At 42.7% G+C, this 22,024-nt stretch overlaps 1 protein-coding gene across 3 annotated transcripts in view; it reads right to left on the bottom strand.

Annotated features, from left to right (window-relative positions):
* su(f) (cleavage stimulation factor subunit su(f)) overlaps positions 1-22,024 on the bottom strand; it is a 91,768-nt gene that overhangs the window by 43,550 nt on the left and 26,194 nt on the right. For all 3 annotated transcript variants that reach the window (XM_065428850.1, XM_065428866.1, XM_065428858.1), the window contains exons 4-8: positions 11,459-11,491; positions 6,817-6,914; positions 6,188-6,289; positions 3,123-3,249; positions 1,294-1,452 (exon numbers count right to left, since the gene is read on the bottom strand). In XM_065428850.1, the coding sequence (XP_065284922.1) occupies positions 1,294-1,452; positions 3,123-3,249; positions 6,188-6,289; positions 6,817-6,914; positions 11,459-11,491 (519 nt within the window). The remainder of the gene's footprint in view (positions 1-1,293; positions 1,453-3,122; positions 3,250-6,187; positions 6,290-6,816; positions 6,915-11,458; positions 11,492-22,024) is intronic.

Here is a 22,024-nt window from a genome sequence, read left to right as displayed (position 1 = left end):
CCTCAGGCAAAACAAAAATAAGAATTAAGGCAATAAGAAGTGAATCAGAATTAGAATCAAGTCCGCATTGCCACAGGCCAACTGCATGTTGAAACAGAAAAAATGCAAAGCTAACGACTGAGTGTAGTCTCAGGACAAGGGTAACAGGGCATGCGGCTGGTGAGAGAAAAGGCACGTAAGAAGGCACACAAGAAGGCACACAAAACTTTCCTTGTGCAAAGGGCTCCTTTCAACTTTAAGATGTACGATGTACTGTCTTTGTAAAAAGCAGCAGCTCACACAAACTCCACAATACTAACACCTGGCGCCTTCAAAAACAAAAGCTTTGCACTTCCCTTGAAAGGTTCGTCGCAGTGGGCCAGAATACATCACTGTTTCCAAACAACAAGTTGCAATACGCTTTCTTCTGTGCCCTTTTCAGCGCAGCTTCTCAACTTTTGCCCAGCTGCCTTCCCGATGTTTAGATGCAATTACAGTGAGCCAAGACTTAGAGTATTAACTTTCTTTATTTCCTTGTTTTCACAGTGCTGCATCACCGCAAAAGCATTATTGTGTATAAAGCAAGTCAGCATTTATCACAGTTCACCAGTTCTGCAGGTACATTACTCCGGCTTTCAACAGATTAGAGGAAATGTGGGTACTAATCTAGCTAGTGATATGACCTAACCTCACAGGGATTTGTCTGCGGGATGAAACATAATTAAAACCAGTGCACAAACACACAGACTAAGGAAAGAGGTCAACACTAGGTGAAACATAATGTGGACGGCAAAATTATGTTGTTGAAGAGATTCCTAGTTCATTGTTATGATAAAAATAAATAAAAGAGCTTAGGGCACAGAATCCTTCGCCACTGTAGCAGGGGGACTCAACCATGTGCCTGCTTCATTTCTGCAGAGTTTAAATAATGGCTGTACTTCCAGGGAACAAATCTTGCAGCAACAGATTGAATCTATCTGAGAACATTATTGTACTTCTTTGCATTCAATTTCATTGCGCTCCAATCACGGTGGGAGATAGTACTCCAGGGAACTGAAACCTTATTGTGCTGAGTGTTTTCCCTTCGCTCTGCCCTCTATCGAAATTACGCACCTTTACTACTACTATTGCCAAGCACCATGAATGGGCGAGGAATGGGCAAGCTTGAAGATGGTTGTGGCAAGATGAAAATGAATTAATGAACGAAACAATGAGTGAGTGAGTGAGTGAATGAATGAATGAATGAATGAATGAATGAATGAATGAATGAATGAATGAATGAATGAATGAATGAATGAATGAATGCGAACACACCTGCTTTGCTTCTTCAGGTGTCCCCTGTGGTGGGACAGATGGTGAGTTCTTGTTAAGCCCCCGGGTGACTGCTTCGTACTCCTTGGCAACACGCCGTGCATTCATGTACTCTCGGCTACGGTCAGAGATCATCTTCTCTGCAATCAGCATGTTTATGCCCTGCACACAATTGTACCAACACATTTACTTTCCACTGCAAAAACCTTACACAGACTTCCTCCGATACACATCAAACGCTGGTTAAAAAGGAAAAAGAGACATATAAACTGTTCTCCTGGCTAAATAAACGTTTCCTCTGTGCCCAAATTTCGGGTGGAGGTAGTATCTCTGTAGTGTCAAAGTGCTACGTGCTCACACCAGGACAGTCCCAATCAAAAGCCGCCTTTAGTTGAAATGGCCCGATTTAACACATGTGCGCTGGTGGCGCCATCTCTTGATGGAAACATAATGAGCAACACACCGAAGAGACACCTGTTGTCGGCATTCAGTATCACAATTTCATATGTGGTTTGTTTCTTAAGCGGATGCGAGCATTAAAAACAGAGAGAGTGTGTACACATTTGTGCACATGCAATGGTACAATTAAGTGTCAATGGTACAGAGTTGTTTACCCTTAAGAGAAACACTTTGTTACTAGTCAAGCAGATGTCGCAGTTTAAATTTGGAGCAAGGGGCCTACAGAGTAATTTTTCTCTAATACATATCTTCTTGACGTGTCGTACCAAGCACATCATTCCCTAACATTAGAAGATGCTAAAGTTATACTATACTGTATACTCGGGTGTATCACCCGTGTTTGGACAATGTTTCACGCAACATGTGGCACTTCAAGTAGCCTTCGAATGCATCACTTGTATTTGAGATCTGCAAAATAAACTTAGAAGCCCCAGGAAAGCTTTCGCACTTTAAGAGTGTCTAGAATTTGAAGAGAACCTAAAATATATTAAAAGGGTGTGCCGAGTGTAAAGCTAAATATTTCCCAAAACTGGTCATCGTACAGAAAAGACGCAGCTTCACCCAAAAGGCAAAGTATTGATTGCAATAGCAAATTAGTAGACAGCTCTACAAAGCAAGGATAGTAGTTTTATTGGCTGTATAAACTTGTAAACATTCGCTTACTAACTAAATTAACAAGCATAGTGTCACAAGCACACAAACAAACATGAACACATCTCACTCGATGAAAGCGGAAACTTGCTGTCAAAACGCTGGAGGGAGGAAGCGTGGCAGCAGTAGCGAGCGAATTTACCTTCGTGCTGCTTCTCGTCTCAAAGCATACTAAGTGCCGCATATAGAGTGCACACGAAGCTATCAGCACTCGCCATACTCTGTCCCCAACACAGATCGCTTTCAATATGAGGCCTGCGCGGCCACATGCGGCAGTGCCATACACAGCTGCCACTGCAGTAGAATGCCCCCTCTCCCCTACCCCCAGTGCTTTGCACACAACAGAAGACGGCACAATTCCTCCCCGCTTTCCTCCCTCACGCATGTGAGATGTAGCTGCCATCGTCACCTCACCCTCGTACATACAGCATACGGCACGCAGCAACAATGTTATCGCCCTTGGACTTTATACGGAACATCACGGCGACGCCAATGTGTCCATATATTTGTAATCGCAATAAAAAACTAGCAATGTAATTATGCAGACACAGCAACTCTGCAGAGATTTGTCAGTACTGTGACTGACACAAGGACGAAACTACACAAAAAGCAGTTACGAACCAAACGAGATTATGCCCGTTGCTGTTCAAAAGGTCTGCCTCTTCAACAGCAACACAAGCAACGTGGCATCCCTGTGGAACATCCCACACAACGCGCTGTACCTGTTCATAATTGATGTACTCTTTCCAGAGTTGCTCGATGTTCATCATGGGATTGATGATGCCTCGCTGGTAGACCTTGCGTACGGCTGTTATGCGCTGATTCTCTGCGTACGACCCCACCGCCTCCCTGCATGGGAACAGAAAGAGCAATGACAACGGTGCACTTTTTTTTTTTTGTCACAGAAGTTCCTGCTATTGTCCAAGCAAGGAAGAAGATGTAGAATGAATGAAGATATCAAGCAGAAAGGCATTTAGGTGACACTTAAGGGCAAAAGGACAACGCTAAGACGGTTTAGCGTTAAGTATTCTTCAAGTTCCCATTTTTATTCATGTAACAAAAGAAGGTTGACAGTTACTGAAGAAAATAACGGCTAAGCTTTCATTTCTTGAATTTCGCATCGAAACTTCACTGGCCAGAATGCCAGCTTTCAGGTCATTCAGCCACAGGAAAATTTTTAGAACTTGCCAAGTTGATTATCTGGTTCTTCCAGAATTTGATGCAGTCCTATTTCACAGATAAACAATTAACTGGATCCAAGTAGACGCTCTCTAAATCTATCAAATCGCAGCAAATTAGTGCGAGAACTTCAGCATGCTGCCACCACCCGTCTATCATTTTTGCATCTTTCTTGCCTTACCACGCCTCCTCCGTTTTGCTATTGCAGAAGCATAATTTACTAACATAGAAGTTGTAGTTTTTCTCAGTGTAACTAATATTTGTGCTTAACAGATGACACGAGATGCATGCAAAGAAGACACAAACACAAGGTGGACTAGGTATGACCAAGAAAGGTCTACATTCCGTTACCATTTTGTTATTAATATTATCGCCTTTTTTGTGCACTGTCCTTTTCAGAAGCACTGCCCCAATATCAAAACATCACACACCATCAAATAGTTTTAAAATTACTTTAGTAACTTATGCTAGCCGTTCATACACATTCATTATTGTAGCCATTTGTAACAGTAACATGTAAAGACACATTAAATCCGATTATTACTCTGTGACCAGTTATGGGACATCTCCACAGTTCATGCGAAATGGAACGTAGCAAATATAAGGCTATTGGCCACGCATTTTCTTTAATTATGGAGTTTCACATCCCAAGACTAAAATCTGGTGACAAGAGCCACTATAATTGAGGCTTGCAAATTAATTTTGACCACCTACGTTTCCTTAATGGGCAGTCAAGGCTTCGTGCATGAAGGTGTTTGCATTCCACCCACACAGAAATGCAGCTGCTAAAACAAGTAGCTGAACCCGTAACCTCAAGTTAATGAAGACTATTGCCATGAATGACCATAAATCAAGAAGGAAAGTGGGCGACAGGTCCCATAACTAGACCACAAAAGTCACATTCTGGCATCACATTATTCTTATGCAGCTGCAATTTCGAACTTGCCTTGCAGGGTGCACACGGGAGTTGACTTTCTTCTGTTCTTCAATAACTAATTCTAGGGCGTTTACTTAAACTTATCTAGATACATCCTGAATCCATTAATCAAAATTTTATTGATCAGCTTTTTTGCATTAAGTGGTTGAACGAGGTTTCTACATTAATATCATTTTTTTGCAGAGGCAATGCAGTACACAGACAGTTTTAATGTGTGTGTGCGAAAAGACTGCAGAGAGCAAAGACCTCATTAAATGCACCAGATAGGAAACAGCTGCAGATTCAGGCAAAGCACGACACCAACAAGTTAACACTCAGATACATTCAACATCACCTCTTGTATAAGATATAATATCAATGCTGCAAAGTAAACAACCTCCAGGAAACTGCAGCACAAACATAGCTGCAGCCAAAGGCAACAAAGCTCATGCTCCACATACATTCCTTGAGCTCCATTTATAAACAAGGTTTTTGCTAACTATTGCTACGCCCATCACAACTGTCATTAGCTAGCAATTGCATTTAGATCACCATACATGTCATTCACATGCTACTATCCACCATTTTGCAAGTTCAGACAAATGACAAAATCAATTCATTAAATCATGGGGGTTAACATTCCAAAGCAACATGCAATGATAGATACTGTAGCAGGGCCCTCCGGATTTTGATTTTGGCCACCTGGGGTTCTTTATAGTGCACCTAAAAATAAGTGCCACAAGTGTTCTTGCATTCCACCCCTAACGGAATTGTGGCCTTATGCCCAACTGCCGAACACCACGGCTACTGAGAGCCACTGCAGCGGGTCCACGCAAATGAGTATTGCGACTTTCATCTCTTGGGCTTTCGTTGACTCGTAAGTGCAAACCAGCATGAGAACAGTGGGCAAATATTTACTTTATTTGTTAAAACACAGAAGGCATGCACAAGTGACAAGCAACCATCGCTGCCAGCAGTGGTAGGTCGTGCACATGAAACAAATAGTATGACAATGTGGTGAATGCAATCTTCTATGCAGCTCACACTCTAAAAGAACATAATTGTCTCTCAAACAAGGAAATATCAACCGAGTGCTTACGCCCATTGCCCAAGCGTGCAGCTTTATTTGCCTTAATAACTTCTCGCATTATAACTTGATGTTTGCTCACAATGGCATTCTTTCTGCCATTAGGAACACCCACAAAAGCTGCAGCTGTCTGCAAAGCAGACTTTGCACACACGTTTCGCGTGCTCCCTTAATCTGCCATCAACCTTCACAAACAAGTCTTACAGTAGCAACAAACCAAAATGCCATCAATAAGAAATTTCAGCCTGCCTGTATGCGTATTACTGTTCATGGAAAGCCAGCGCACAGGAGACGCAAGCAGAACACAGTCATTCGTAGCAATAATGGTTCTGGGTCACCTAGTTGATCGCAAGAATCACAAGATGGCGCTACCAGTTCTTGCACCTGTGCATCCAGTACTATATGGCAAACAGCGACATGCATACAGACAGCTCAAAACACTCTCATGAATGCACGCCGTAGCTAACAAGCCAGTCATGCGTGAGGAGACCCCGTATGAGACAACAGTCGTCAAAGTACACCATGCGTACATTCGTATAACAGACGTAACATAAACAAGAGAGAGAGAACAGTGCTGCCCTCTGCCTTCTGCACTGGACGCTTACACGCTCTTGAGGAAGTTGATGTAGTCACTCCAGACGGGGTACGAGAGAATGTCCATGCCCATCTTGTCGAGCGCAAAGTCGTATGCCTGCGCCATCTTCTCCCTGTTGTCATTAAGGAGAGGAGTGGCAGAACATATAATATCATCCGTAATGGCCCCCGACAAATTGATGTCGAAGAAGCAAGAGAAGAAAAACAGGGTTATTCATCAAACTGCAAAGTTATCTCTACAATAAAACATGCAAAAGTTTCTGAATTACCAATGCGAAAAATATTTGGTAATGCTTTGAGGAACATCTTATTGAAGACAATGCTATCTGTTTACACACATAGAAGCTTCAAACACAGTGGGCTTCCATTGACATGAATCTAAAAAAGCATTGAAAATGTCTCCATACCTTTAAGCTTATCACAGCAATCATGCAGACATTGCCTCACTTCAGGTGAAATTAAAGTGACACAATGTCTATCAGGGTTGTCATTTCAAGTGCAAAATGACCATGCTTGTTTACAGGATTTTGTGCCCGCTCATAGTATTCACAGATATGCAGTCTCGTCATATGACAGGCCCAAGAGGTGCACATATTAACATCTCTTCCCTATGCCAGTAAGAATTCTCAATGTTGAGTACCTGTACGTTGGCAACGATCCCTTGGTCTCCTTGACGTATGTGAGGTAGCATCTCCACAAGTCAATGTTGAGCACCTTCATGAGACAACGCTGGAACAGCTGTGAACAGGAAACGTGAGAGATCACGATGATTTCTACTGTCACCCTTTAAGCATAGCGCATTCACAGTCGCCACCAGTGGTAATTGAAATCAGGAGTATGACGGAACCCATTGGGCATAAGGACAGAACATGACAACATATGAAGTTGCACCATGAAAGATTTAAGCAAGAATGACATTTCTCCTCACGCACAGGGGTACACAACAGGATCTTTGTGTACCGATCTCTCGTGCGATAGCCAGAATGTTAGCCTAATTAAACATTTTGTGATCAGCATTTGCCCTCACCTTTCAGTGGGAGTTGCAACTAATGCTCTTTGACAGGCTAGCTGGTTGCTAGAGCTGTGACACATGCTACCTGCCCGATTGGACAAGACAGAGATGCTGTAGTTGGTGACAGCCAAAAAAAAATGCAGTAGCAAATACATCACTGTCCAGCACAAACATAATTTGCATAATTGGAAAAGCCTATTACATTCCTTGATTTCTGTGATGAAAGGGCAGAGCCAGACTCTTTTTCAACATTGGCATCTCTAGGGAATCATGCTCCTTCTACTACTTGTGTGCTGTCAAATCATGCCAATAACATGTTTAACAGTTCATACAGCAAGTGTGCCAGCATACTATGGCTGCTCGTTTAAAGTCACAGCAAAGAAACACTAATCATTTTCGGCACTGGCGGTGTACTCACTAAACATTAAATCTGCATTTCTTTGGGCATTAAAATGGTGAAATATAAGTGGAGAAAATGAAGACCAAATTTCCCGTACTTTAATTTTACGGCAGGCTGTCCGTGCCAGTAAGCGAGTACGACATCACAGATTTCAAAGTATTTTTGAATATTTGGGTCGTGTGACAAAGGCAAAGTTAGTGAGACTTTACAGGTTGCATTTCTGGTTCCTTTAAAATGCAATTTGGTCTTTTCTTAGGACAACTATCATCATTTTAGAGCTTCCTTTCCTGCCAGGCTGTTTGCCAAACTGATGCGGGCATTGACATTTTTACGGCCAGTATCTACGAGCACAGTCTGGTTGTCGTATGACATGAAAAGCATAGCCATGGTTCTCTTGATGAAGCTTGTGAAAGAGCACAGCTCCAGCATGCGCATCTAGCACTGTCTTCATTTGAACTACAACAAGTGTCGGCATTAGTTGGTTAAATGTGCAACGTCAAAAAGTATACTTGCAAATTAGAAAAACGGTCCGTTAACTAAACTCAAGTAGACGCTGCTAAAACACACCACGACGAGCTGGTGCAGGAACTTCCAAGCCATGTTGCCACCAGCCTCCTACTTTTGATTCTTTTCAGACTTGCCACGCCGCAACTCAATGTAGGAGTGGCCACCTTGCTATTGTAGAACCATAATTTACTATTACAGCTTAACACTCCTCTTTTGTGTTGCTTTGAACTTCACGCGTGATCAACCGCGCAAAAGACATCAATGTGAAGACATGGATTTTACTGTATTTTTGCATGTTTCAGCCATTTTCCTGTAGGAAGCAATCCAAAAGGTCACCAAGTTGTCTTTTCCCACTTTCAAATGCTCCTTTACGTATAAACAGTTAGCACTTCCCAAGAAGACACTGTTGAAATCTGTGATGTCACAGTGGACTGGTACAGAAAGTTCAAGACGGCAGCACCCCATTTCATTTGTACATAGCTTCTGGATTAGCAAGCCTCAGGTTTCATTAAAACCAAGCTGGTATCACAAAAGTCTCATTTATGAACCTTGCTTAATATTTTTCTTAGGTGCCACTTTAAATAAAGCCTAAGCAATATTTTGTTATGTTGAATATAGAGTTACTGCAATTTAATAAAATGCCGGTATGAGAAGAAGGCTGCCCATGTTGTGTACTTTTATTGGCCCCTTATGTGCCAGTTGGCTCCTCATATTACAGTTATCGCATATCAGGTCTACAATAAATGCAGAGCTGACAAATGTTAACGAGAACGACAAAGCATTGTGGGACAGATTTTGTCTCGAAAGTGATGCTAGGCGCAGGATGTCAAGCAACTGGGTGTGCTTTATGGTCTGGCTAGCTTCAATATTTCAATGACAGCCCGTATATTAAAATAGTCCATTTAAAGCATAACTAGCACATTTACCTTTGTTTTCTCCAGTGGTAATTCACATTTGCCAGCCATATAATTAGAGATAAGAGTTCTGACTGAATATTTAACCAGCCTAAACTAATCAAGCATTGCTTTCTACTGCTGCTTTAATGCAACTGCTTTAGATATTCTTTTTTACAAGTGAGTAACATACCAGTGAAGTTGAAATATTAAAATTGTTCAACAATAAAGCTGTCCAACGAAAAACAACAAGCAGGACAATTTGCTGAAGCTTCCATCATACATCGTGCACAAGGACAAAAGCTTTTCAGAGCAGTAGTGGTAAGAAACAGTGGTATTATCAAAATCTTTCGAGAAAGTTTTCGTAATAGAGGGAGGAGTCCAAGTAAGACCCCTTCTATTGTATAGATCTTCTGTAAAGCTGCACTTGGCCACCATCCATCATTTAGTCCCAAGGAAGGAAAGCCAAGTTGGGATCAGAATGTCAGGTTTCATAAGTGCCACTTTCTTGTTTGGAGACATTAACTTCACAACTTGCTTGCATTCTTTACAACGTGTGAATGGGCCCACCGCTACTGCCCCGCCCCTTCTGCCCTCCTCGGGGATGAAAATCGGTACACAGCCAAAGCTCTATTCAGGCTTTTTCAAGGTCCCTCAATATCACCAATCTATTACTGTTTTTCCCCTTTATTTGAAATATCCGAACATAGGTCATTCCTTCTCATTATTCCAGCACCTTCATTAAATCGAACGAGTACCACAAGCTGTGTTCTCTCCCTCAAATTTAAGTTTTTTTTTTTCCACTGCATTCCTTGAGCCAAGTTTATACCTGAGCACACAAATGCTTTCACTCAATATTCCCAACATGCAACTTATGGGCTTGGCTCTGGCCACTTAAGATGTAATCCTTAATAAAGCTTCGCCACAGCTTCTGCACTGAAGGTGTCTGAAGTTAATACAAGCCAGAGACATTACACTGGTGGTGCTAACCTGGACGCTTTCCCATTCTGCTATCATGAATTTCTGCGCTAATTCAAGGCCAACAGCAACAAAATTTCCCTTTGTCTAGTTTGGTCTTAAATTACTGGCATACACTACTGAAACAATCTTCGCAATCCTGCACAAATGGCAATTGTCTTGATTTTCCTTTTAGCAGCGTTTAAATAGTGCCTAAGCAAACACATGCACAAGATGGCGGTTGGTAGCTGCAACGCAAGTCTCAGCAGGTCACCTCCTGTATTTTTTTCAGCTTTCCGCAAGCATTGCCTTATCTCCGGAGTCGCATTGAGGAGTCGTGCATCACTGCCCACCCGAGGCGTTTTTTCTTTAGTTTCAGGATCAATAACGCCTACTTCTGCTAGCTTTTCACGATGCATCCACTTGTTTCTAAAGCGTAAAATTTTGCACAGAGGCTGTTCTGCATCAACATTGTGTGAATCTAGGCTTCTAACACAGCAAAAAATTTTGCTGCAGTTGGCCTTTCAAGAGGGCGTAGCTGTTGCGTGAGCCAATCGGAACTGAGGTCATGAATCTGACAATATAGCATTCTTTTCTTTATTGTTAGAGATGATGCATGATTTTTGTCAAACACATTAATCCCTGCTCATGTAGTACCGGAGAGAAATCCATGCTCTGAAGCGCCCATGATAGTCCTTTCAAGCTGTGAATTTACAGTGCAGCCCACTCTTAAAGAGGACACGGGATCAGTATTCCAGCAACCGATTACAGCTAAACGTTGATAAGAAGACCTGGAGAATAACTTTTTATCAATAGATGGCCATGTAACATGCCACATTAAGAACTTTTTTTTCTCCCATGAAGTAGATGAAATGTTGGAAGTTGTGTTGGCTTGAATACTAACTAGGCGTCCTCCTTAAAAAGGTATAAAAAAGCAACGCTATATCAATTTAGACGAGCGAAAAAGAACGGTCAATCACCAGTGAAAATAAACTGAAGGCAAAGGCCAAACTTCTGTCAGTGCCAGTAGGTCAGAACGATATTGTGGATTTCGAAGTATTTTCTCTTATTTTGCCTTTGCGAAGGAAAAGTTCTTGAGAACCGAGTCTTCGGTTTCCCCAAAATGCAATGTAGTGCTTATTTACCAATGAACACTTAACTACAGACAGGCAGACACTGTTGCAATCCGTGACCTCATCACAAGCTGGTGCGAAAATTTCATGATGGCACTGTCACACATCTGCTGTTTTTGCTGCTTTACCTTGCCACCTCTCGTGGTAAGAATGGTTGTTTTGCTGTTGCAGAAGTGCAATTTATTAATGCGGCTTAGTATTACTCTTTCGTGAGCCCTCAAGAGTGGACCACAGTGCATCAGTGGCTTGAACTCCACAAGCTAAGAACCATACGCAGCCTCCAGTGATGTTGATGGTACACTAGCCCATATGGGCAAGGGCAACTAGTAACCACTGGTGTGACCCAAGTAGTCATGGTGAGTGACAAAGTGGCAACCTACCTTTTCAACTCTCTCGAAGTTTCTTGACTTCATCTGTAGATGTTGTTTCAGGGATGAAAAGGAACACAAGGGAGCAGAAATTACACAGCAAGAACAAGAAAAAAAGAAAGGTTGAGATATTGTAGCAGCTCTCTCTCTGTAAGCTGCAAAAGGAACACTGGTGGGCCCAAGTGCCATGCCAGGAGATCAACTTCAATCAATGCCCAGGTGGACAGATAAAGATTAACATCTGCATTGAAGCTTGTGGCAATGATGATTAAACTGGTTAGCGGTATCCAGTTTGATGCACAGGACAGGAAAAGTAGCAGGTGCATCTCTAAAATTATTTCCTACTATGCCATCCACTTTTCACGGAGTGCAGTTTTGCTTCATACACAACTCTCATTTGATTAAAGTAGTAACTCACGTAAAACTTTGGTGAGCTTTTTTCTTTTGCTAATGGATCCCGTTCAGTTCATTCTATATGGCATGAAGCCCGAAATATTCATGAGCACATGTGCGTAATTAGATCAATGTTTTATGCTAACAATTCAAAACATGCACCAGGTACAGCGTAGCTTTGAGCTTGAAGCAGGACTCCTCATTACCCCACAGCAGGCCACTGTATGGTATCTTTGGAGCATGCTGCCTAATGCATATCGCTTGTTTCGGGTGGAACAAAAGTAGACTTCCAATACTCTGCAGGCATACTTCACAACATTACAATTGCAAATCAACATGTTCAAAGAACCATACGCTGCCTCCAACTTGACTTGTTTGCAATTCACGAGAAAACCCTTTCATATTCTGCCAAACACTGCACGGATAATTTTATTCTTTATGCTTATCTTCAGATGCATGAAACATTTCAGCGGAAAAAGTAAAACCAGGAATGATTAATGACGGACTGCATGCTCAAGAAATGGAGGCCTCCGATTATAATATGCATAGTTGACAGCCACCTACTTGAGGGTGCATCCCCAAACCCAGTGAGAAAACTTTTGCTGTGCACTAGAAGTTGCAACGCAGTAGCACAGGAATGTTTAAAATGTGTTCAGCAGCTGAGATAGAAACTAACGAATGTTCCGAAGCTGTGGTACGAAGAGGTGAGCTACCCTGCCCACAGTATAACCTGCCTCCCACTGCCTCCAACAAGTGACCACGACTGAATTTCCTCTCCTGCAGTTCATCGTGGAGCCGAGACCACATAGCATTTACATCACGATCTTTGCCTCCATTCTTTCCCATCCTTTTTTTTTTTTTTTTTAGTGTCTGGAACATTTTCAGAGGAGTTTTCGCAAGCTCCACATCAAAAACCCCAAAGTCCTTTCTATTGCTGCTGGCTATTTGTGCACCGCAGGCGTTACATCTCCCATGCAAAAGCACCATGGCTAAACTATAAAAATAGTTGACACCCTTTAGAGTGCACCTTTGTCCCACAGCAATAATCGTTGCCTATCTTACACACCTGTCTTTTCTTTAATGCTGAACACCTAGTACTTCCAGGTCACGAAGAACATGTATGTTATCAGCATGGCATAGAATTCCTGACAGGAAAATAGCGAGTGCGCGGTTTTTAAGAAAGGAAACGCAAGCAAGACATATGACATTTGTTGCTGTGGGACAAAGATATGCCCTGCACTCTAAAAACAGTTGCACCCTTTGGGGTGTCTTTTTGTCCCACAACAATAATCGTCATGTCTTGCCCACGTTTCCTTTCTTTAACGCTGCGAGCCCGGTACTTCCCAGTCACGAACGGCATGCGCGTTATCAGTGTGACACAGCATTCTCGACAGGAAAGTAGCGAGCGCCAAGTTTTCAAGAAAGGAAATGCAAGCAACACAGATGACGATTATTGTTGTGGGACAAATATACACCCCAAAGGGTGCAAACAGTTTTTAGAGTGTGGAGGATGAAAACTGTTTTTAGTGTGTATGACATCATCCATGTTGTCAGGGAGAATGGCTCCTCCGAGAAGAAGGGTACGGTGGATGTTCCTTCAGCTTTCAGCTGTTCTTGTGTCATCTATTGATATAATACATTTCAGCCATGATCATCACCACATGATCTGTGCACCAAACTTGTCTGTTTTCAAATCCTAAACTTGGCAAGCGACCGTTAAAAAAAGAAGTAAATAGAAAGTTATTGATTCAAGAGCAAAGTCGGGACAATTACGCATTGGCCTGATCCAAAGGCTTGTCTAATCTCATCTGCTGGTGTACAGCCTCTGCACTTTTTGGTTATTAAGCCTCATAATAGAATTTCATCCTTGCGTATATTTTTGGGCTTGAATTTATTTGGTGGGCATTCTGAAATCCTTGTTCTCACCTTTTTTTGGTTGTAAATTGCAATCAGCTAGGTAAAATAATATAGACTGAGTCAATGACACCAACTAACCTGTACTTTGCGCAGCAGGACGCAAGCTGCAAATGTTTGGCTAAATGTCAAGGTATCTGTAAGCCTTTTGAAAATGAGTTCATGGCAGAATGAGACACTGAACTAATGGCTTCATTCCCCAGAATTAACTAAATAATAAAGTGCTGTACTAATACTGAGGAACTGATAGACCAGAACATTATGCATGTAACATCCAGTTCTCCAAGTAATGCATGCGAAGTGGTCGAATTTCACTGCCTGTGGCACGCGACTTATCTTACCAAGTAATGTGCCTTAAGAAAAAAGTTGTTAAAGGGTCCCTTGCTCATCATTCCCAAAGAATTTCCATGCCATAAGCACTTTGACGCTGACAGCATAGACCTGTTTATTTGCTCTGGCCCACCTCCTTACACAGGGTATGCTAATGACACAGCCATGGGCACGTGAAACCTGGCATGACACTTGTTACCCTTTGAATCTTTGTCCAGCTGTAAGAAAAACATGCATGCAAGTGACTTCCCAGAAGCATGCTTGCACATCTCCCCAAGAATGTTCAAGCCAACACTGGAGCAGGTGGTGGTAGTGGTACTAGCGTTGCAAGGCACATTGCACAAAGAAACACAAGAAAACAATGAAACTATTTTTGAGCCATTCTTCAGCACAACATTCACGATGTCCCAATGTAAGCACAGCTGGTCAGCTTTCAAAGCAGGTGACAGTACTTGAGCCATCTGCACCCACTTCCAGCTCAGAGACTAAAAATGCAGTGTCCTCGGCGTCCAATTCTCGCATGACTCAAAGACACTCTTATTTTTGGTTCGTAAACATCACCCTCCTGGGCTGTTAGCCAAACAATTTCCCAATTTTGTGTGCAATGATGTCAAGTTACCATGGCCATACATCGCCAAATGTGTATACAACCATGTGAAAGCAAGTGAATTGACTGTAGTACTGAACACTGCTCGTACGAAAACCCCTTACATGATGGCAGCATTCAAACATTTCGGCAATACAGCCTAAAGATTGGTTCACAGATGCCATAACTTTGCACAGAAACATTAGCATTTTCTGAATTTTGCGTGAAGCAATGTCAAATTAGCACTTGTGGAATGGTGAACTTATCTGAACAACTACTGTCCCAAATAGGGATCAACCATAATGCCGTTCGTTGTGGTACTACGGTTGATTGGCCCATACCAATAGCCCACAATAGTGACACCCCAAAGCCTCCATAAATTAGTGTGTAATTGTATAGTGCCCTCTGCAATAAATGTACACTGCTCAACAACCAAAACTAAAAAATGTCGACAGGCTCTGATCCGCCCATCTAGAGCTCCATGACAACTGTATTCGGCAGCTTTGCACTGATGGCCTGAATAAGATGACCAATGTGGGCAACCATGAGCAGCTCACAAGCTCCTCGTTATCTCCAAAGGCTTTAAAACACTGCAGAAAATGCTTAGAGCTCAAATTATAGCATTTCACTTGAGCGATGTGAAGTTGGTGCCAGAAGATAACGGGGCATAAGTTTTGTGAAAAAGGTGTATTCCTGCTTAAAGTTTTTGACTGCAGCCAGTAAAACAGAACATGTGTTGGTTACATATGATAGTCAAGACTAGAGACCTAAATTCCTGGCTGCATGCCAAGGATGCAGAGATATTCAGCTTCGTCCAAGAACTTGTGCCACTGAGCGTACATCACAGCAGCACTCCCACTCACTCAGGACTGTAGCTCCCTATACAACAGCACAGTTTCTTTACACGTTCACTGCGGCGTGGGTCACGGTTAAGTGCAGGCAGTTATTGCCACTGTGTAGATTTACTGGGCTTTGATACAGTGCGCAAGCGATGTCTTTGCTAGAAATCAACGGCAAGGAAAAAAAATTCTTGCTGCTGCTGATTTGACACGTGGCACCATCTCTCTTCCATTTGGGGAAGTTTGAAAGGAGGTTTCTTCAGCAACTTTGTCCTATGCTTAAATTGTGGCAATTTACTTCGTAACATGAAAAGGGCACCTTCCCAAGTACAAATTCCAAATTTTGCTCCACAACAAGTGCTTGCCACACATAACGGTGTCGTCCCAGTACACAGCGATTAAAGACTATTGAATCATACAATTGGCCCACCCATTTTGTTACTCTAGTAAACCAATAGCTGTCTGCTCTGTGCATTACATGACCTGTCCTTAGTCCAAATATATTAGCTGCCCCTGCCAATAGTGCCATCTTCCTGTCACTTTAAATGGACACTAAAGAGAAACATGTAAATTGGTTTAGAGCAGTAAAAACCATCATTCAAAACATCTCTCAAAACACCGTTTCTGTTAATTTTGCAGCAATAGGTTGATTATTATGAGGAGAAATAAAAATAAACATTCTATTTTTATATGTATATTTCTCTCTTCTTGTAGCCAAAACCAGTGCCGGTAGGTTAGTGCGACATCCCAGATTTCGTAGTAACTCTTAGAATCTGGGTCACTGTGACTCCATAAGCTTCCCGAAGCTCGTCAAGCTCAGTCTTTAGCTCTCTTAGTATACAAATAGTCGAGATTTATGAATGAATATTTGACTGGGCCCGCGCAGGCACGTTTAAAATCCACTACGCCATGGCCAGCCGATGCGGCAAGTTCAAGGCTGCGCTACCACTAGAGTTTCGTTTTTGCGACGTTTCTTGCTTACCGAGCCACTTCTCAAGTTTTCTTTCCTTTTTTTTTTAGTACTGTAGAATGGCAATTTACTAATGCAGCTCAAATTACTTTTCCCTTCAGTGTGCCGTCAACATTTTGCGCATCATTTTTCAACGCTGATGCCATAGCGTTTCTTACTAAAGTTACTAGAGAGAACCCTGGCATTACTATCATTAAGATTGCACAGGAATGATAGTTAGTATATGGATTTGTCCGATCATCATGCCTGCAACTTTATTTAGCATGCTTCATCTGCCTTTATCAACCAAACCTCTTAAGGCAATCCTAAATTTCTAAATACAGAAGGCAATAAGAATCCGCAGACATGCAGGAATATTTGCAATCTGTTGCAAGTATAACGCAATATTTTTCTAAAAGAATGAGCAATTTCCAAAGTCATAACGGCCATTTAATCCAGAAGTGCTAAATCCAGGAAAATTTATGTACTGCCCATCATAATTCCTACGCTGGCTAAACAGCCATGCCTGATGCTCCCATAGTCCTGAGCACCAAAGTTACCTCTGGTAATTTATGTAAGGAACTGCATGGCTCAAGCAGTCTTTAGCATTTTTCAAAAGCTTTGTTACTATCCTCCAAGTTTTAGCACTGTAGGTTAGCACGAACAGAACGCAGATTATATACTTTTCTTTCCAAAGGCATCCCTACTCTGTCATCCACAGCTTGTGAATGTCTGCCAGATGCCCTCCAATTTTTAGTTGTCCGGCGACTTCTTCCTCAAGCTTCGGTAATACCTAGACCCTATGGCAACAGTAATCCCTCGCACAAAGGGCGGCAGAGTACCGATTAAGGGCGTCAGGCAAGGAGACAATCTCTCTAATGTGATGCACCATATGTTCCTAAGACGTATACAAGAAAATAAATTGTGGAGAGTCATGTGCCAGAATTACAAATGCCCCAAAACATCTTTGCTTGAACCTGAGGAACATGATGGAACACAGGCAGCGCCTTTCAAGGAATTTCCAATAAATTTCCTGGAAAATATCTAATATGCACAGAGATAGTAGGAGTAAAGTGTCCCCTTCCTCCACTCCTTTTCGATTCATTTGTCCCTGCTCAGCAGGGGTCTGTAACGATGCTCCTTGCATTCCCCCCCCCCCCCCTATTTCTGGCACTGAACTTACGATGACCTTTACTTGATGCCGTTGCGAGTCCACAATGCTAAGGGAGGATGTGTATGCTCGTGTGCGGCTGTTACTAAGTGCAAAAACTGGAGATACTGTCTGGCACCTTTTACTAAATATTCATGAGCATCTTTCAAGATGGCTTACATAGCTTCATGAGAGCAACAAAACAGTAGCGACTTGCTGGGCAGCATGTATTAAAAATTGCCACTGTGCTGAAAACAACCAGCCAATGGCTGGTGTCCATGGGCTTCCGAAATAAGTTGACACCAGTTGGCAGCTCAAATAATGGAAACGAGGAGCCTTCTGTCCCAATAGAGGAGGAACTAGAGAGTTCCTTACTAAAACTACTGGAGGGCACTGCGGTTGTCAGTTACCATAAGAATGATGGTTAGTATATGCATTTGTTCAATCTTCATGCTTGTGGATTCGTTCAGTACACATTGGCCTTTATAATTTCGAAGTGATCCTATTTTTCCAAATGCAGAAAAGGTAACAAGTCTCAGCAGACATGCATAATCACAGCAAATTGTTGTACTTATAAAGCAACATACAGGTGGTCTTCAAAACCCGATGTCCCAAGAAGTGTCTCCGGCTCCCACAATCTCTTCCACCACATGCAGCCAGCAAAACCATGGCCTTCAAGATCTGCATTTGTTGCCCAGAGGGCGGCGTCGCTGTGGCGTGGGTTTGGACATCTTGTATCATACATGCCGACTCTGGGAAGCTCTCCGAGGCCTGAACCCCCTCCAGGGCTTCCGAGGAGTCCCCCCCCCCCACACACACATAACGTGCCATTGCCAGAGTTTTGTCACCTACACCACTTGAGATTTATTTTCACTTGCCCCAACCTCATCACTTAAAATTTTCTTAGGGCTAATAGCTTACTGCCTCATTGTTGGCATGGATCTGCACAGATTTTAATTCACACTTTTCTTCATTTCTGCAAATCCTGACAATAAGAGAACAAGCGCATTAGAAGTACCAGCGGTGGCTACCTCATCTGTATTTTCTCACTTCAACATTGTTTTAAATTTCCACTGTAAACACCGTGCACGTACACAATATATTTAAATATACACACAGGACAAAGTTTGTTATATTTTTGAAAGAGACAGAGGTAGCCAATTAAAAATTATTTCTATAGGTATGGATAGCTAAAGATATGGATTAGGGATGGAAACATCATCACTTGCATGCAGAGATCATAAATATATACAGGGTGTCCCAATTAACTATCATGCACTAAGATTTTTTTAAAAAAAGCAATGCATTACTCGAAGAAAACGTAGTGCATATTGTTTCCAGTACAGTGGAGTAGCCGTCAGTAATTATGTAGTTCCTGAAATTTAATTAGACAATTGCAATTATGTAACTCGAGACGTACTGTCATAATTATCAAAGTGTCAATGAGGCATTTGCAGGCACTGCCAAGAGGCATCTAACAGCTGTAATTTCAGCGACGCACTAATTGTGTACTAATTTTTTCCGACTGATAAATAAACCCTACAAAATATGGTAAATACCACATGACTGCGCTCCCACCCGCATCATAAGGCAAGCGCTCTTATGGCCGAGTTGGCCAGAACGAACCGAAGGAAATGGGGAAAAAAAAATTGGCGCCCAAGCACTTCGTACAGATGGTTAACCAGCGAAGCTGAAACATGCGGCCCTGGTGTTTCACACTGGGTTAATCCCGACGGTTCATTAAACGACGGCTTGGTAGGCTGCCGGATCCTCGGTACACAGTTGCTGCTTGCGCTCGGCTGCACGAGCCTGTTCTTGTGCCAGGGCTGCAGCATCGGGACAGCGTAGACAAGCTCATTCCCGGTTCTGCTCGCGGCGTTGCTGATCAAAAGCTGCCTGCTCCTCAGGAGTACGTATGTGTCCTACCCATTTCGGAGCCGGAGAGAAACTGCTGCGCGCCAGCTCGGCTGTGACGGACAGCAACGACGTCAGTACTGGTGCCGCCAATAGCGTGCCTCTCTTTCGCTTCTTTTCTTTCGTGCACTTGCATGGGGTTGTGCAGGATTTTTCTGTGTACAAGCGACCAAGGAACGGACGGACGAATTGGCTAGCCATATACAGCTTCGCTGTAAAACATCGTGATTGTGCTATTGCTTTATCTGACGTGCCTTGGCCATAGTAACACGTCGCGTTTGGTGTTAGTTGGAAACAAGCTGTGATAGCTGTCTTAGCATAGATAAAGTGCACGGATGGTGTTTTTCTTCCTTGCCGCAAAATCTATCACCACAAAAGTGAATTGACAATGTTAGTGCAAAGGTTTGAAGGTGCATTTTGTTTCGTACCAGTCTCCATGTCTTTCTCTTAATGAGCAGAAAGAAAACATTCTCTTTGCCTTGGGAGCTGCAAATGGCAACAAGAGGAAGGCCGCAAATATGTATCAGTCATGGAAGTGTGGTGGTAGAACTACACATCGTCTATCATCAGAAATTACGATAACCTGAGCCAAACCGGCAGCTGCCAGAAACAACGGTGGAGGACTCCATATTTGTCCCAGCCACGCACGGATTTAACAGCATTCATGGCCTCAAATCCTTATGCTAACGTGCAGGACTTGGCCGCTCAGGTACTAATTTTACGGTCATCTGTTTTGAGGGTTCTAAACGATGGCCTTTCACCCATACCACCTTAACCAGCACCAATGCTTGGAAGATAGGGACCTGTAGATTCATCTAGGTTTCTGAAATTGGGTCCTCACAAAAGTCTATGAGTCACCGGACTTTTTGAGCAACATCATGTGCACAGATGAAGCCAATTTTCACAGAAACGCCCAGGTAAATTTGCGTAATGCACACTGGGTAAAGCACTATTGACACCAGGAGGGGTGCAGAATTCACGCCAATGCTAGAATCAGTCTCATCTTCGATCACACACTGACTGGACAGCGTTACATGGACGAAATCCTTGGAGTGGTGGATGAGTTTCTCAGCGAAGTCCCACTGTTACGTGTTCCACTTCTGTGGCATCAGCAAGATGGAGAACCAACACACAGCAGCATGCCAAGCACGAAATTGGCTGGATGCGTCTTTTCATGCGCAACAGATTATAAGTCTCTGTCTGTGTCACTTCGCGCTACAATTCAAGATCATGTCACCTGACCTCTCACCACTCAATTTCTTTCTTTGGGGTCATGTGAAAGATTGTGCCTACATGATCGAGACGGACATCAGATTAGCTGAAGACAAGGATAATGGATGTCTGCCGTAGAATTCGAGCGTCGGTCATCAAGAAAGCCACTGAAGATGTGATAAAGCGGACTCAGTACTGTGTAGCTGCAGAAGGAGACCTATTCGGACACGTCCTCTAGGCAAGCGCTGGTGTTCAACGGCGCTTACGAATTCATCGATAATTAAGAGCACACTGAAATATTTTTTGAGGGGGGAGGCATCCTGAATGCCAATTCGGCTCATTTATAAGTGGTATATTTTACTTTCTTGAAAGCATCGGTTTTGCCTTTTCTCTACACGTGGATCACTTCCAAGTCTGTTTATTTCACTTTTATTTATTGCCACGAACCTGTTTTTGCAGCACATGTACATTCTAATGAAAAATAAAACCCGTCACTTTATATTGGTTTAGGTCCGATGCAAGTTTCTGGCACGAAATATGGCTTCACGTGCACTCTTTCGATGCGGTGTGAGCAATGTGCTGTATTGTTGAACCTATGTGCTGTATTGTTGAAAAATCCTGCAATTCTCAACGTCTCAAGGTTGTTTGAAGCCAGACGGACAAAGTTTAAACAAATGCACATACTAAGCATCATTCCCATGATGGCTGCACTGCCATGCTTTCAGCTCCCATATAGAGACTAGTGCCAGAGTTTCCTCTAGCAATTTTTCCAGGGGACTCTACAACAAGAAACATTATGCTCCATCTGCAAGCTCTGTGCACTGCACACAACTATAGAACTTTGCCAAGATGTTCACAGCTCCACACTCTACATGTAGATCTTGTTCATCAATAAAGCTCAAGGAAAAGTAACCCTTTCAGCGCAGAGTTCTGTGGCATTACCGTATCCCCAGACTCTGGCCTCTTTCTAGGATGTTATCAAACGAACATGACGGCTTAGTTCCCATTATGCAGGAGAGACAAACTGACACGAATAATGGAAAGTTCACTCTTAGTATGGTTCTCCCATTCATATTTTCGCTTTGTGTATCCTACCCAGTTTCGTTCTGACATGCACACTTCCGCATAGCGCTGCAGTGCGAGTGTCAAAAAAACAAAGAACTTTTATAAATGTAAGTCAGTAGGCATGAGCACACAAGAGTGGTGACCTTGCGCTACGGCACAAATATTTGAACACACAGAATCGCCATGGTAGCGGTGCACAAAGTCCAGGAGCCGGCACTCTCAACTG

This window comes from Dermacentor albipictus, chromosome 10 (assembly GCF_038994185.2).
Source record: "Dermacentor albipictus isolate Rhodes 1998 colony chromosome 10, USDA_Dalb.pri_finalv2, whole genome shotgun sequence".
NCBI lineage: Eukaryota > Metazoa > Arthropoda > Arachnida > Ixodida > Ixodidae > Dermacentor > Dermacentor albipictus.
The sequence above is the reverse complement of the archived record's forward strand: the minus strand, read 5'-3'. Positions and strand labels throughout refer to the sequence as shown.